At 44.3% G+C, this 16,476-nt stretch overlaps 1 protein-coding gene across 5 annotated transcripts in view; it reads right to left on the reverse strand.

Annotated features, from left to right (window-relative positions):
• MSH3 (mutS homolog 3) overlaps positions 1–16,476 on the reverse strand; it is a 220,513-nt gene that overhangs the window by 185,308 nt on the left and 18,729 nt on the right. For all 5 annotated transcript variants that reach the window (XM_075932217.2, XM_089779326.1, XM_089779329.1 and 2 more), the window contains 3 exons: positions 9,371–9,487; positions 8,486–8,605; positions 6,987–7,130 (listed from right to left, as the gene is read on the reverse strand). In XM_075932217.2, the coding sequence (XP_075788332.1) occupies positions 6,987–7,130; positions 8,486–8,605; positions 9,371–9,487 (381 nt within the window). The remainder of the gene's footprint in view (positions 1–6,986; positions 7,131–8,485; positions 8,606–9,370; positions 9,488–16,476) is intronic.

Here is a 16,476-nt window from a genome sequence, read left to right on the forward strand (position 1 = left end):
AACCATAAAGAAGCCAGATGTGAAAGTGTAGCATATGCGGTTGGAGGTGAAGTAGTTTTCCCCCATTTTGAAACAGAAGGTCGCATCGATATGGTAGTGGGAGAGGTGGCTTGACTGACATGCGCTGAAGGTACAGGAACAAAGTTTGTCTGGACCATGATGGGGCTATTAAGATGACTCGAGCCATGTCTGATTTTTTACAGATCCTGGGGATCAGCGGGACTGGGGGAAATGCATAGTGTATAGTGTAAAGATTTGTTCTAGACAATCTGGTATGTATCGCCCATAGATCCCTTGCCCAGTCCTGCTCAAGAACAAAATCAGCAACACTTAGAATTATCCTTGGTTGCGAAAAGGTCTATTACTGGGTAGCCCCACCTGCAAAAGATAGATTCCCTAAGCATTGGGTGCACTTCCCACTCGTGATCTGTGGTAGAACTCAAAGTATCAGCCATGATGTTGACGACTCCGGGTAGGTAAGACCCTTTGAGGACAACCCAGTGCTGTACCAATTCCAGAGGTGAATAGCTTCAGCACAAAGTGATCAAGAACAAGCACCACCCTACCTGTTTATGTAGAACATGGTTGTTGTATTGTCCGTTAGGATCTGGACAGTGTGGTTCATAATGGTGGAACCAAAGCGTCTGCACGTACTTCCTGACCGCTCTGAGTTCAAGAAGATTGATGTGCAACGTAGCTTAGTGTGGTGACCACCTTCCCTGTACTGTGTGGTGTTGCAAGTGTGCTCCCTATCCTATTACTGAGGCGTCTATGGTAATTTGTACTGATGAAGCACGTTGTAGGAAAGGGACTCCCCATATGTAGGTTGTGATGTGAAGTCCACCATCTGAGAGAATCTAGTACACTTGCCGGGACGACGACTCTTTTCCCGACAGAGTGACAGGAAAGTTTGTAGAACGAAGTCAGACAAAGCTGCGCATAGCGTGGAAATGGAGATGCGCATACTGGACAAGGTACATAGTAGCTGCCATATGGCCAAACAATTGAAGGCAGGTATGGACAGTAGTCAATCGGTTCATGGTCAGGGTAGTCGCTAAGTCCCGAAGTGCATTGAATCGTTGGTTTGATAAATATGCCCGGGCTGATATAGAATAGAAGCAAGCTCTGATGATTTAAATGTTTTGAGCTAGCTTGCAAATTGACATCTGTTCGTTTATGAGAAGTCCAAGATAGTGGAATAATCATGTGGTCTTGGAGACTCTCTCAGATGTCTTTGCCTGTGGTCAGCCCTTGATGAGGCAATTGCTGAGATACGGGAAGATAATGACCCCTCGTTGCTGGAGGTAGGCTGCCACCACTGCAAGCACCTTCGAGAAGATGTGGGGGGGCTGCAGAAAGGCCAAAGGGGAGAAACGTCTACAAAAAGTGGTCATCCCCAACCGTGAACCGGAGGTAACATCTGTGAGAGGGATATATTGTGACATGGACGTATACATCTTGCAGGTCGAAGGCTGCGATCAAGTCTCCCTTGTCCAGTGCTGGAATTATTGAAGCAGGTGTGATCTTGAAATGCTGTTTGCATAGGAATTTGTTTAGTTTGCGAAGATCCAAAATGGGCCTCCAACCTCCTGTCCACTTTTGGATGACAAAGTAGGTTGACTAGAACGCTCTCCCTATGTAAGATTTGGATAACCTCTTTATTGTGCCTATTTGGAGGAGGTTGTCAATTTCCTGCCTGAGAAGGGTCTCATGAGAGGGGTCCCTGAAGAGGGACGGGAAAGAGGGGGGGAAAGGTAGGGGGAAGCAACATGAAGAGTATGGAGTATCCCATATGGATGACCTCTAGTACCCATCAGTCTGATGTTATCGACTCACAGTGATGGAAAGAGGGACATGCCTGTTTACCCACAGGTATTTCTGGCTCATTATCACTGGATGGTTGGGGAGGTCAGGCAGACCCTTGACTAAGTTCTCAAATTTGCTGCTTGGTGGCCTGTGATCCGGAGGAGCATGCTTGAGGTGGGTGCTTCCTCTGGGACCGCTGCCAGGATTGGTTGTACTTGTATGGTCTTTGCTGGGGATAGTTACAGTAGCTGTTTCTATTTCTGTTATAAGGAGTGTCTCTCTTTCTCCAATATGGTGGCGTGTACATATCAAGCATGCGGAGCGTGGTGCGGGATTTCTTCCTGCTACGCAGGATCTCATCTGTGCTCACAGCAAACAGCTTTTGTTTGTCGAAAGGGAGATCTTCCATTTTCATTTGGAGATCTTTAGGCACCCCTGCTGCATGTAACCAGGAGGCTCTCCTCATCACCACAGCTGTGGCCGTCGCTCTAGCCACTGAGTCAGCAATGTCTGTGGCTGCTAGTAGAGCAGTACGGGCGATAATGTCCCCCTCGTGGATGGATGACCACCCTGAGAACGGGCCTCTTGGAATCGGGCAGATGTTCCATGAGTTCAGCCAGCTTTGAATAATGGTCGAAATCATGGTTAGCCACTAGTTTGCTATTCTAAGCTGCAATGTGACTGATGAATAGGTCTTCCTGTCAAAGATATCTAGCTTCTTGTACTCTTTTTCACTGTTCACAGACTTGATCTGGGGAGCTTTGGAGTGTTGATTCACTGTATCCAGCATCAGTGAGTTTGGCTGGGGGTGGGGGAAAAAAGTCCAGGTCCTTGATAAGGACAAAGTACTTTCTATCTGTTTTTGCAGGTTGGTTGGGTGGAGGTGGTTATCCGCCAAGCGTCGTCAGATATCTCCATTATTGCCTCATCAATAGGAAGAGTGATCCTTCCTTGAGAGGACAGGCAAATGTTCTTTAAGAGGTGATGTTGTTTCTCTTTCTCTTCCTGGAGTTGAACCTCTTGGCTAGTGGCTACTCTTTTAAAAAGCTTTTGGAATTGTTTGAGCTCGTCTGTAGAGTTTGATACTTCGGGTACAATAGCATCATCGGGGGTGGGAATGAATGATCCCCAATTGTCTGCTGGACTTGTGAAACACTATCCCAGTCAGGAATTTGACCTTCTTCCTCCTCTTCGAGTCTACCAAAGCTGGAAGGGTATGAGATGGAGAGGCTGGTGGGAGCCTCCAGTGTGAGACAGATATGCTCCTGGACTGGCATCTATGGGGCTTCCAACAGTCCCACGAAGTCCACCAGGGAGGAGATAAGTAGGGAGGGGGATATTGCCATTCTGGGTACCAGTTAGAATAGTGAGGTCTTTCATGGTAATAATGAAACTGACAAGATGTAGTTGGAGATGAATGTTGTGAAGAGAAAGTACTCCTCTGATCGTCTTCATCAACTGCAACATTCCCTTGTACCAGTGGAGGTCTGGCACAACATGGGGATGGACCTGGAGAGTCAGTTGACAATAAGAGGACACCCCCCCCAGTGAGGGAAGGAGAAGCTCAACTGAATATTGTATGTTTCAGCTGTTAATGCAGCATTGTTCTCTATTAGCGCTGACTTCTTTTCCTTGCGCTTGTGCTTCAGCCTCCGGTGGAGAGGGTCTTCTTCTGGGTGACGGCTCAGGAAAAGGTGGTGCCGAGGATTTGCAAGGTCATTTGGTCAGTGGTTCCATGCTCCATCGCGGCACCAAATGGTATGGTGCCAATTGCAGTGGTCTGCCAGCACAGCGCCTGCGGTACTGCTAATGAGCGTGCCAACACAGAACTAGAGGGGCTTGCAGCTTCAGCCGTGTGTGGTAAAGATTTTGCCACTGGTCCCACTGATACATGTACTGCGTCTCCCCTAGTCAGTCTGGGGGACAGCTTTGTTGGTAGTGATCTGGCTGGAGAGACTTTGCCCTGCGATGTTTGTGGGATAATGGAGACACAGACCTGTGTTTCAGGTTTCTGTGTTTCACAGCTGGTTCCTGCTCATCTGAAGGTTGCAACGCCCTTTCAAACAAGATCATGCAGAGCTGCATTTCACAGTCCTGCCTGGCCCTACCCATCAGGCTCCTGCAATGATCACATTTTTGGGGGGCATGTGCCTCCCCCCCCAAGCATCTAATGCACAAATCATGCCCATCCAAGGCTGGCATGGGCTCTTTACATTGTAGGCACTCCTTAAACCCTGGGGGGCTGGGCATGGCTGAGTACTGTTTAAGCTCAGGCTGCCTTCTTTTCCTTTGGTGGGTTTTTTTTTGGGGGGGGGAGGAAAAGGTCTTTGAAGTTGTAAGAAGTAATCAATTAAGGGCAATAGCCAAGAAACAAAGAAAAAAAAAGTAACAAGAGTGTGTGAAGAGACAAATGCCTGAGGTGAAAGAGAGATCAGAGCTCCATCCGCAACCAAGGGCAGCTCAAGAGGAACTGAAGGGGAGAGGATCAGGCTGCCACGCGAGGTGCCAAACTATCAGTGGCCTCCTGCACATGCACAGCCCAACTCCTATGAAAAGCTGTGAACAGCGGTTCTGAAGATCGCCCATCACCAACAGTGGAGCAGCCACAGGGACATCACCCAAAGGCGGCGGCCATATTTGCTGCATCTGGTAACCCTGGTGCCAGGACCAGTGCTGCAAACTGGACCAGTGCATAGAGGCTCTCAACCATACCCAATCAGCATCAGACTCTGATGAATAGCCTGACGCTGACCAGGAAGGCATCAATAATGAGGGTGTCAAGCCATTGCCTCCAGCTTGCCTCAATGGATCGGTGCTGGTGGTCCCATCGGTACCAGAGGGGGCCTTTCCACTACATGCTGTACCGGTGCCACCATGGCTCCTGGTGCTATAGGTCGTGCAGTCAGGTCTGCCGGTACCAATAACGCTGGTATAATGGACACAGTTGGTACTGCAAGTGTTACCCACACCATCGATGTTGCTGGTGCCATCGATGCCACCAGTGGGCCCATCTGTGGTGCCACATCTGGCCTGCTGCAGCTTGGAGTCTGGTGAGGCTGTGATCTCTGCAAGCTTTCTGGCAGCGTCGAAAGCATCAAGAGTCAACGGTGGCCTAACATCCTGCGGTACCATGTCCAACACTGGACTCCTTGGACACACCATGCTCAACCGGTGTCTAGATGGATCGGGGGCCTCGAGATGATGAGGGGACAGTTCTTCCAAAGGACCCTTGCTTGGTGCTACCCTCTATGTGCCTGCTTCAAGGGGGACCTCCCTCTATGCGGTCTCCCCTTGGCACTGAAAATTGCAATCAGTGCTTCAGAGCCGAGCTCTTCTGTGGAGCCACGGAGTACCTCAGTGCTGTTGAGGTCTTGTGCACTAATACCGGCGCACTTTGCACCACTGCTGCAGATTCCAGTGCTGACTGCAGTGCAGACTCCATGAGCAGCTGTTTTAAACAGCAATTGTGTTCCCATTTAATGCGCAGCTTGAAGCTTCTGCAGATTTTGCAGGAATCTGTGAGGTAACCTCCCCCAGATACTTCAGACAAGAGTCATGGGGGTCCCCACAGGGCATTAACTTTGGACAAGTCGCACAAGGCTTAAAACCGTGTGGCCCTGTTATCCCCTCCCCAGGAAGGGAGAGATAAACATAGCCTTAACTATTTACGCTACAAGAACAATCAAAACTACAAAGCTAACTATATATATATCCTAGGTAGTTGAGAAAGCACAAAGATGCTCCAGCTATCATCACAGGTGGTAAGAAGAAAATGAGGGTGGGGAGTGCCTGCAAGGATATATATGCACTGTTAAAGCAGTGCCACTCCAGAGGGCTCCATGCTGGCCCAATGGGTACCGCTGGGGGAAAAAAGCTCTGGAATCTGTGCACACACAGACTTCATTTGAATGGACATGAGCAAGCACTCAAAGAAGAAATTGTCACTATTAAAGGGAAAACAAATCCTATGAAACCTGTGGAATTTAGACAGGATTCTCCCTAAAGATGAGATGTCTTTCAAAATGTGCTTTTACACTTGAGAAGGGACAAAGTCATTGAGGTAATATCTTTTATTGTTTGTTGGTGAGAGAGACAAGTTTTCAAGTGAAAGTATCTGTAATATCTTCATACTGACAGGATATGTCACCACGTATAATTGAGACAGATACTCAGTGGGGTAGTCAGACATCACAATGATAAAGTGCAATAAAAAAGCTGGAAAATAAAATGAATGAAACGATCATTAGACTGAGTGTCAGTTCTCATTTTAGTCTCCTCACTGTTTTCGCAGTTACATTGTTCTCATTTCACAATCCCCAAAGAAAATCAGCAATTAAAGTCTAAGAAGACTGTTAATCTTTCATTACTAAACTTATGTGAAGAAAGAGCAATCTACTGAGGAAACTGATCCAGTTAGCAATAAGTGTAAGTGTTTTGAACATATAGAAAGGATAACATTTTAAAAATAAATTTACAAAACATATTTTAACTAATATTGTCTTTTTTGGTCTTTGTTTAAAACAGTACTATGTTTTCAAGCAAACATGTATAAGCAAAAGTGGTAGATCTTGTATATCTGATATACAAATCTGGCTATCCACTCAAGTGGTTCTGAATATTTTTAAACATACAGGCTGTCTCTACACTGGGCCACTTATTCCGGAAAATCAGCCGCTTTTCCGGAATAAGCTGCGAGCTGTCTACACTGGCCCTTGAATTTCCAGAAAAGCAACGATGCTCTACTGTACAAAATCAGCCGCTATTCCGGAAAAACTATTCTGCTCCCGCTCGGGCGTAAGTCCTTATTCCGGAACACTGTTCCGGAAAAGGGCCAGTGTAGACAGCCCAGTAGTCTTTTCTGGAAAAAAGCCCGGATCGCGAAAATGGCGATTGGGGCTCTTTTCCGGAAAAGCGCGTCTACATTGGCCACAGACGCTTTTCCGGAAAAGCAGCCTGCCAATGTAGACGCTCCTTTTCCGGAAAAACTGAAAACGGAATAGTATTCCATTTTAAGCAGTTCCGGAAATTCATGCCAGTGTAGACACAGCCACAATGTAATAAGGCATAATGCAAACACTGTTGCTGTCAGAGAGACAACCACAAAAAATTTTTTAGAAGTGAGAGAAATCACAAAATTAGCCCTAGCCATAAACTCAAATTCCTCAAGGAAGACAACTTACCACTATGCCTATGACAGCATCTCCTTTCTTCTTGTCTCTTAAGCTTTCTTTATTTTCACAGATGCAAAGAAGATAGTTATCAGAGACATCAAGTGTTATTTCTTCAACTTCTACAGAATCATCTAGCTTCAGCAAAGGGTTCACATTTGATAAGTATTAAAAAAAACAATGGTTCACATGGATAAAACCAGTGACAGTTCCTGAAAACAATTTTCTTTCTGGCATAAACATGGCAGCATTCCATATTTCCAACACAAACATCAACTTAACAGAGGACAACCTCCTTCCTACCTAAAATTGACTCATATGGTATGACAATTTCTTATTGCTGACCACACCAAAATCAAAAAGTCAGTGGTGGCTTTAGGACCATGTCCACTAGAGCCTCACAGTGAATACATACATATGATCATTCCAACAACAGAAAAGGTATTTATCGTATGTCTGAAGACTTCCATTCAGCAAGCTGCTGCAGGTACTAAATTGTAGTCTAGTAGACAGCTTATAAACCTTGTGCAATTGATAGTAAAGAGCAAAATTTGCTGATGAGCATCGTAGTCCAACAAGCTAGGACCTGATGTAGTAGCAAAATGTGCAATGAAAACCACTACCATCCTAGCAACAGTAGTGGAGAGCAAATTAATTCCTGCACTTGTTTATTCCATTCAGACTACACAAGGTGCCAGTCATTCAGTGTTGTTCCTCATTCAGCTTGCTTTTACCTAAGCCTTCCAATACATTTCAAGAATAACTAGAGTCACAATGGTGTCTCCAAGAAAAAAAAATATTTTATTATAATGCCCTTGCTCCATTAAGCAACTGTACAGCAAAGTCACTCCCCTGATATATGGGTTTTAACATCTAGTATCCCTTTCGCTAACTGCAGTTTTAGGGTGACTTGAACATGAAATAAATAGAAGATGTGTTTTCTCTTATCTCTTGTCTCCCTCCTGGCACATAGGGCCTCACAAAGAGGGCAAGTGTACCAAACCTGAAGAATGATTTTGGCAGGAAATAGAAAGAATGAGTTTAGACACAAGAGGTGGCAAGTGGATGAGACCACACATCTTACTTGTATATGGCTAGCTCATCCTAAAATAGTGAGCTCATGTTAGGGATACTAAAATGCATTTATTTTGGTATATATGAAATTTTCAGAAGTTACATTTTTAAACGGGCGGAGGCTGCACAAAGAGCCGATGTGTGTAGAGAGCTGGCTTATAAGTCAGCTCCTGCAAACACTGGCTCCTGCCTGCTCCTCCCACCATGCTGCTGCCTCTGATACAGGTACAATACAGTCAGAACCTTTCCAATGATGAGGGGGGCAAGAAAACAAACAGTCAGCACTTCCCACCCACCTCAGTTACTGAACATGCTCTCTTACACTGACAGATTATAGCAAAAAGTCTCAAACACACACAACACACACAGAACATTGAACAACACAGAGCACAAAGAAGGCTGGTATAAAAACAAAATAATTAACACCAAAAAAAGATATCTTCTCCAATAAGTGTAGATTTGGTATAGAGAGAGGTCAATTTTCGAGTAAATAGAGCGCTTTTGTTTTCTCCAGCAGCCTTCAGGGCTGCAGTTTCTGTTTGTTTTATAACGCCTACCTGTAATGTACACAAACAGAAAACGTTAACTGTTGAAAGAAAAAAGGATAACCAAGTTTAAACAGCAAAATTTTAAATTATGATATGCAAATATTAAATCATAATTTTTTGATGAGGGGGGGAAGGGCTAGAACCAAACCTGCTAATTCAGCCTATCAAGTATGACAGAAATTCATCTTACCTGGAACTTCCTTTCTGCACTTGCCCTTACTGTCTCATGTTCTATATTGAAACATAGCTTGAAAGGTTGGCTACCTCTCAGGGAAGAAGTGCTGCAACAATTCTCTTTCACTGTAGACAGTAAAGTTCACCAAAACATCAGGCAATAAGAGGTACAAAAAAAAATTAAAAAAAAAACGAGGATGAGCATAAAGGGGAAGGGAAGGGAAAGAGATTAGCAACAGAGAACAACAAGAGAAAAAAAACCCATGGGAAAAAAGCAGAAAACAGAAAGAGGTGGGGGAAAGAAACTGAGAGTTTTCTGTCCCACTTTCTCACTGACAGGCAGAACTGCTTCCAGAAAAGTCAAAGGGACCCTGAAATTATGTGAGAATAACTAAAAAAAAAATCCTAAAACATTATATACAGAAAGCACTGAATGAAAGTGAGTTAGTCTGTTATGTTTTTCCAGTAAAATATTAAACTGTTTCATATTTTATATTTCAAAAAAGTGACACAACATCCATATAACATCAACTAATTCTTTCCGTAAGAAATGAGACTATTTTGTTTTAAAAAATATATATAATTAAATCCAAAGATGACCTTATATCCTTTTGCTACAAGCCGCCGTACGTGAACAAATAATCTGTGAGTTGGTATACTGGCAGTCATAAAATTGTGATCCTGATGACAGTAAATGTTTAGCTCTTTAGCTGCAATCTGCGAAGTATTAAAAAAAACATTCTTAGCATATTAACTGGAACAGAGGCTCCACTCCCACAGGTTAACTTATCAACGTAGATAAAAATCAATGTTTTTTTTTAAAAAACGAGATTTTGATTTAAAATGGATTTAAACGCCAGGGTGGCATTTCAAAGGGGCAGCACGCGCGATTAATCACTATTACATTTTTTAATCGTGTGATTAATCGCAATTTTTTTTAATTGCTTAGCAGCCCTAAAATGAACCTGTTTAAATGGTTACCAAGCAATGAGAATGAACTTTTCTTTACAGAGGTGAATAAAAAGTACAGAAACAAGCTTAAAATTGTTAATTTAAACCACTGATGTAAATCAATCCCCTTTGCAATTTATCCCATGGTATCTTGAATGAATATAGCCAAAGAATTACCCTTGAAGTCCAGAGCAAGAAGGCATTCTTAAGTCATGTTACCTTGATAAGCTACCTGGCCCTTGAAACTGCACTTATCACAGTAGCATACAAAAGAAGATTACTCACCTTTAGCAGTAACTGATTTTCTTCAAGATGAGCGCCCCTGTTGGTGCTCCACAGCAGGTGTTGGTGCATCCCAACACCATAGACCAGAGCTTTCATAGCAGTGCCTGGGGAAGGGCCATGCATGTATGGCAACTACAGCATGCCATGCGCTGAGACTGCACATGTGCAACTTCCCTCCCCTCAGTTCCTTCTCTACCCAGAAACACGGCCAGTAGAAGATTTCTGAAGTAGAAGGGAAGAAGAGAGGGTAGTGGAGCACTCACAGGGACTCTCATCTTAAAGAATGTCAGTTACTGCTAAAGGCGAGTAACTTCCTCTTTGAGAGAGACATGCCCCTTTGGGTGCTCCACAGCAGGTGACTACAAAGCAATGTGTCCTACAGAGGTAGGGACTTTGGATCAGGCAAGTACTCTGTAGACAACACAGACTTGGCCACTTTGGTTGTTGATAGCAGGCCTTGAGAGAGTGCATAATGTTTGACGAATATCTGAGCAAAGGCCCATGTAGCTGCCGCACATATGTCCACAACAGGAAACTTGTGAAGAAAAGCCACTGATGTGGTCACAGCTCTGGTGGGAGTGAGCACATATTGAAGTAGATGGCATTACTTGGTTATGTTCATAACAGTCTGAGGCAGTGTGAAATCCAATGACAGAGCTTCTAGGATGATATAGCCTTTCCCTTATTATGTTCTGCTAGTAAAACAAACAGCTTTGTGATGATCTGAAGGGCCTTGTTCTGTGTATGTAAATGGATAGTGCCCTGCGGACATCAAGCATGTGCATTTTTACTTCAAATTGATTGGAGTGAAACTCAGGGAAAAAGATATAGTAAGGTGAACTGTCTGATTTATGTGAAAGGAAGAGTCCATTTTGGGCAGGAATTTGGAATGGATGCAAAGGGTTACCTTATCCTTAAAAAAATATGGTGTATAGAAGGTCAGCTACTAGCGCCACTATTTCTCCCACACATCTGGCCAAGGTAATGGCCTCTAAGAAGGCAGTCTTCATCAACAGGTAGAGTAAGGAACATTTGGCTATGGGCTCGAAAGGTCCTCTGGTGAGCACGCTGAATACCAAATGGAAATCCCATGGTTCAGTCATAGGAGCTACGCCGGGGTATAGGAGCTGGAGACCCTTGAGGAACCATTTTGTCAGTGGGTGGGCAAATATGGCAGTATTATCAATTTTTATGTGGAAACTTACAATTGCTGCCAGGTGGACCTTGATAGAGATCATGGAAAGATGAGACTGTTTCAAGTGTAAGAGTCATTCTAGAATAGAAGGTAATTGAACCACCTCAGGTGGAATGTTTTGTGATGTGGCCCATTGGGCAAATTGGGTCCATTTGTGTGCATATGCTTTTTGAGTAGACTCAGCTCTACTATGTAGTAATAGGCTCTGTACTTGTTTGAAGAACTGCAGCTCTAACCCTGAGAGTCATCTAGGTGCCAAGCTTCCAGTGAAGCCTGTATAACTGGGGATGCTGAATTTGGAGCCCTGGCTGGTGTAACGGAGCAAAATAGGAAGCAATTTTTGTTGCTGCTTGTGGCAAAAAGGTCTGTCCCAGGATAGCCACAGTGATGGAAGATTGTTGACAGTACTCTGTAGTTCATCTGCCACTCAGGTTCTTGAGGTAGGGTTGTGGTATTTAGAATGCCCGGGAGGTAGCAGACACTTACAGTAATCCCATGTCTGAGGCACCAGTTCCCAAGGGTAATAAGCTTCCATACACAGAACATGGGAGCATGCATTGCTCTGTCTATTTGTATATAAACATGCATGTGATGTTGTCGGTGTAGACCAGGGGTCTCCAAACTACGGCCCGCGGGCCGGATGCGGCCCGCGAGGCCCTCTCATCCGGCCCGTGGAGACCTTTTTGTCTACGGAAAAAAAATTACGGAAATTTACGTGTATCCTGCCAAGATCAGCCGCCGCTTACGTGGACGTTATGTTTTTACCGAATTAAAATAGAGGCACGCAGTAGTGCGTTATGTTTTCCAACCGATCATTACATTGCAAAAACCTTATTCGCTGCTTACTTTTTCTACTTCCGTTCACAGTCAATGAGATGATATAACGCCATCTAGTGGCGGAGTTTTTAAATGGTTTGCTGCTGGTTCAAGACTTGATTATTTTGATCACAGTTTGCCAGTTGCGGTTGACTGTTGCAATGAGGAGGTGTTGGTGTCAATTAGCGTCTGATTTCGAAACATGTTGCACTCTATTTTATTTAGTGATAATTTCCTTCGCGTAATTACTTATCAGTGTGTTTAAAGTATTGGGAATGTCGTTAGTTTAGTAAGAATTTTTCGAATATTCTGAAGAGGAAACATTAAAAGCAACAATCTCTCTACCATAAGTGGATATATTTGCACACTATATTCAGGTAAGTTTAACTTAAGAAATCATAAGAATCAATGTGTTATTAAATAATAACTGAATAAAATAATATTAAATAAATAATTAAAAACAACATCCATGTTTTGATTGTTTTTTATTTGGACCTCAAGTGTGTAGTCGGCCCCCGAACTGCTGTTTGATAGTTAATGCGGCCCTCGGGCTGAAAAGTTTGGAGACCCCTGGTGTAGACTGATACATCTGCCCAACAATGCTGGGAGAAAATGGTGGCATGTGAGTCTGATGGCTCTGAGCTCCAGAACATTTATGTGCAGGGTCCTCTCTGCTGAGAGCCAAAGACCCTGAGGAGTTGTATTTCCCATGTGCACTCCCCATCCTACGAGGGAAGCATCTGTATGATGAGGACAGAGGATTCTGGAGTTAAGAAAGGAATTCCTGTGCATAGATGTTTAGGTTTTGTCAACCATGGTATTGCACTTTTCACACTTAAGGGGACGGAGAGAGTCTTGGTCAAGGGGTGGCTGTTTGGTTTGTATACTGTCCTGAGCCATCCCTGGAGGCAACACATGAAAAGGTGTATTTGGTACTACAGGATTACCAAGGTTGAGCAGTCTCCTGCCACCACTGCGAGGAAGAAACGTAGGGTAGTGGTGGTTGGAGAGTCTTCTGAGGGGAACGGAGGCGCCCATTTGTCACCCTGACAGTTCATCTCGAGAGGTATGCTGTCTGCCAGGGGCCCATATCCGAGATGTTACGGAAGCATTGTCGAGGATTATCCGGCCCTCTGACTACTACCCCATGCTACTCATCCATGTGGGCACAAATGATACTGCCAGGTGTGACACTGAGCGGATCAAGCGTGACTACAGGGCTTTGGGAGTACAGGTGAGGGAGTTTGGGGCGCAGGTGGTATTCTCTTCGATCCTTCCTGTCAAAGGTAGGGGCCCGGGCAGAGAGACGTGCATCCTGGAGGTGAATGCCTGGCTGCAAGGATGGTGTCGCCAGGAGGGCTTCGGCTTCCTTGACCACAGGGTGCTCTTCCAAGAAGGACTGCTTGGCAGAGATGGAGTTCACCTTTCCAGGAGCGGGAAAGCCTTGTTTGGACACAGACTGGCTAACCTTGTGAGGAGGGCTTTAAACTAGGTTCGACGGGGACAGGTGAGCAAAGCCCACGGGTAAGTGCTGAATGTGCGGGACTGGGAAATGGGTTGGAAATGGGGGGGGAACACTACGGCCTATAATGGCAAGGAGAAAGGAGGGTCAGGGGACATCAGGGAGGCAAGATCAAATCAGTATCTTAGATGCCTATATACAAATGCAAGAAGTATGGGTAATAAGCAGGAAGAACTGGAATTGCTAACAAATAAATACAACTATGATATCATTGGTATTACAGAAACCTGGTGGGATGGGACGCACGATTGGAATGTTGGTATGGAAGGGTACGGCTAGCTCAGGAAGGACAGACAAGGAAAAAAGGGAGGAGGGGTTGCCTTGTATATTAAAAATGTACACACTTGGACTGAAGTGGAGATGAACGTAGGAGATAGCTGTGTAGAGAGTCTCTGGGTTAAGCTAAAAGGGGTAAAAAATGAGGGTGATGTCATGCTAGGAGTCTACTACAGGCCACCTAGCAAGGTGGAAGAGGTGGCTGAAGCCTTTTTTAAACAATTAACAAAGCTATCCAAAGCCCAAGATTTGGTGGTGATGGGGGACTTCAACTATCCAGACATATGTTGGGAAACTAACACAGCGGGGCACAGGCTATCCAATAAGTTTCTGGACTGCACTGGAGACAACTTTCTGTTTCAGAAGGCTGAAAAAGCTACCAGAGGAGAAGCTGTTCTGGATTTGATTTTAACAAATAGGGAGGAACTAGTTGAGAACTTGAAAGTGGAAGACAGTATGGGGGACAATGATCATGAAATAATAGAGTTCATGATCTTAAGGAAAGGTAGAAGGGAGACCAGCACAATTGAGGTAATGGATTTCAGGAAGGCAGATTTTGATAAGCTCAGAGAACTTGTAGGTAAGGTCCCATGGGAAGCAAGACTGAAGGGAAAAACAACTGAGGAGAGTTGGAAGTATTTCAAAGGGACGTTGTTAAGGGCCCAAAAGCAAACAATTCCGCTGTGTAGGAAAGATAGAAAATATGGCAAAAGACCAGCTTGGCTTAATAAGGAGATCTTGCATGATCTCAAAATAAAAAAGGAGTACTATAAAAAATGGAAACTAGGACAAATAAAGGATGAATATAGGCAAGCAACACGGGAATGCAGGGGCAAGATTAGAAAGGCAAAGGCACAAAATGAGATCAAACTAGCTACAGGCATAAAGGGAAACAAGAAGACCTTTTATAAATACATTAGAAGCAAGAGGAAGACCAAGGACAGGGTAGGCCCACTGCTCAGTGAGGAGGGAGAAGCAGTAACAGGAAACTTGGAAATGGCGGAGATGCTCAATGACTTCTTTGTTTCGGTCTTCACCGAGAAGTCTGGAGGCATGCCTAACATAGTGAATACAAGCAGCGAGAGGGTAAGTTTAGAAGATAGGATACACAAAGAACAAGTTAAAAATTACTTAGGAAAGTTAGATGTCAGCAAGTCCCAGGTCCTGATGAAATGCATCCCAGGATACTCAAGGAGCTGATAGAGGAGGTATCTGAGCCTTTAGCTATGATCTTTGAAAAATCATGGCAGACAGGGAAGATTCCAGAAGACTGGAAAAGGGCAAATATTGTGCCCATCTATAAAAAGGGGAATAAGAACAACCCAGGAAACTACAGACCGGTCAGTTTAACGTCTGTCCCAGGGAAGATAATGGAGCAGGTAATTAAGGAAATCATATGCAAACACTTGGAAGGTAATAAAGTGATAGGGAATAGCCAGCATGGGTTTGTGAAGAACAAGTCATGCCAAACTAATCTGATAGCTTTCTTTGATAAGATAACGAGCCTTGTGGATAAGGGAGAAGCGGTGGATGTCATATACCTAGACTTTAGTAAGGCATTTGATACGGTCTCGCATGATATTCTTATTGATAAACTAGGCAAATATAACTTAGATAGGGCCACCATAAGGTGGGTGCATAATTGGCTGGATAACCCTAGTCAGAGAGTTGTTGTTAACGGTGCTAAATCCTGCTGGAAAGGGTTATCAAGTGGAGTTCCTCAAGGGTCTGTTTTGGGACCCGTACTGTTCAATATCTTCATCAATGATGTAGATATTGGGATAGAGAGTACGCTTATTAAGTTTGCAGATGATACCAAACTGGGTGGGGTTGCGACTTCTTTGGAGGATAGGGACATAATTCAAAATGACCTTAGCAAGTTAGAGAAATGGTCAGAGGTAAACAGGATGAGGTTTAATAAAGAGAAATGCAAAGTGCTCCACTTAGGAAGGAACAATCAGTTCCATACATACAAGATGGGAAGCGACTGTCTAGGAAGGGGCATGGCGGAAAGGGATCTAGGGGTCATAGAGGACCACAAGTTGAATATGAGTCAACAGTGTGATGCTGTTGCAAAAAAAGCAAATATGATTCTAGGTTGTATCAACAGGTGTGTTGTAAGCAAAACTCGTGAAGTCATTCTGCTGCTCTACTCTGCACTAGTTAGGCCTCAGCTGGAGTACTGTGTCCAGTTCTGGGCGCCACATTTCAAGAAAGATGTGGAGAAATTGGAAAGGGTACAGAGAAGAGCGACAAGAATGATTAAAGGTCTAGAGAACATGACCTATGAAGCCAGGCTTCATGAACTGGGCTTGTTTAGTTTGGAAAAAAGACGATTAAGGGGGGACATGATAGCGGTTTTCAAATATCTAAAAGGGTGTCACAAGGAGGAAGGAGAAAATTTGTTCCTCTTGGTTTCTGAGGACAGGACAAGGAGTAATGGGCTTAAAGTGCAGCAGGGGAGGTTTAGATTGGACATTAGGAAAAAGTTCCTAACTGTCAGGGTGGTCAAATATTGGAATAAATTGCCAAGGGAGGTGGTGGAATCTCCCTCTCTGGAGATATTTAAGAACAGGTTAGATAGACAGCTGTCAGGAATGGTGTAGACGGAGCTTGGTCCTGCCTTGAGGGCGGGGGGCTGGACTCGATGACCTTTCAAGG

This window comes from Pelodiscus sinensis, chromosome 6 (genome assembly GCF_052426305.1).
Source record: "Pelodiscus sinensis isolate ZL-2025 chromosome 6, ASM5242630v1, whole genome shotgun sequence".
NCBI lineage: Eukaryota > Metazoa > Chordata > Testudines > Trionychidae > Pelodiscus > Pelodiscus sinensis.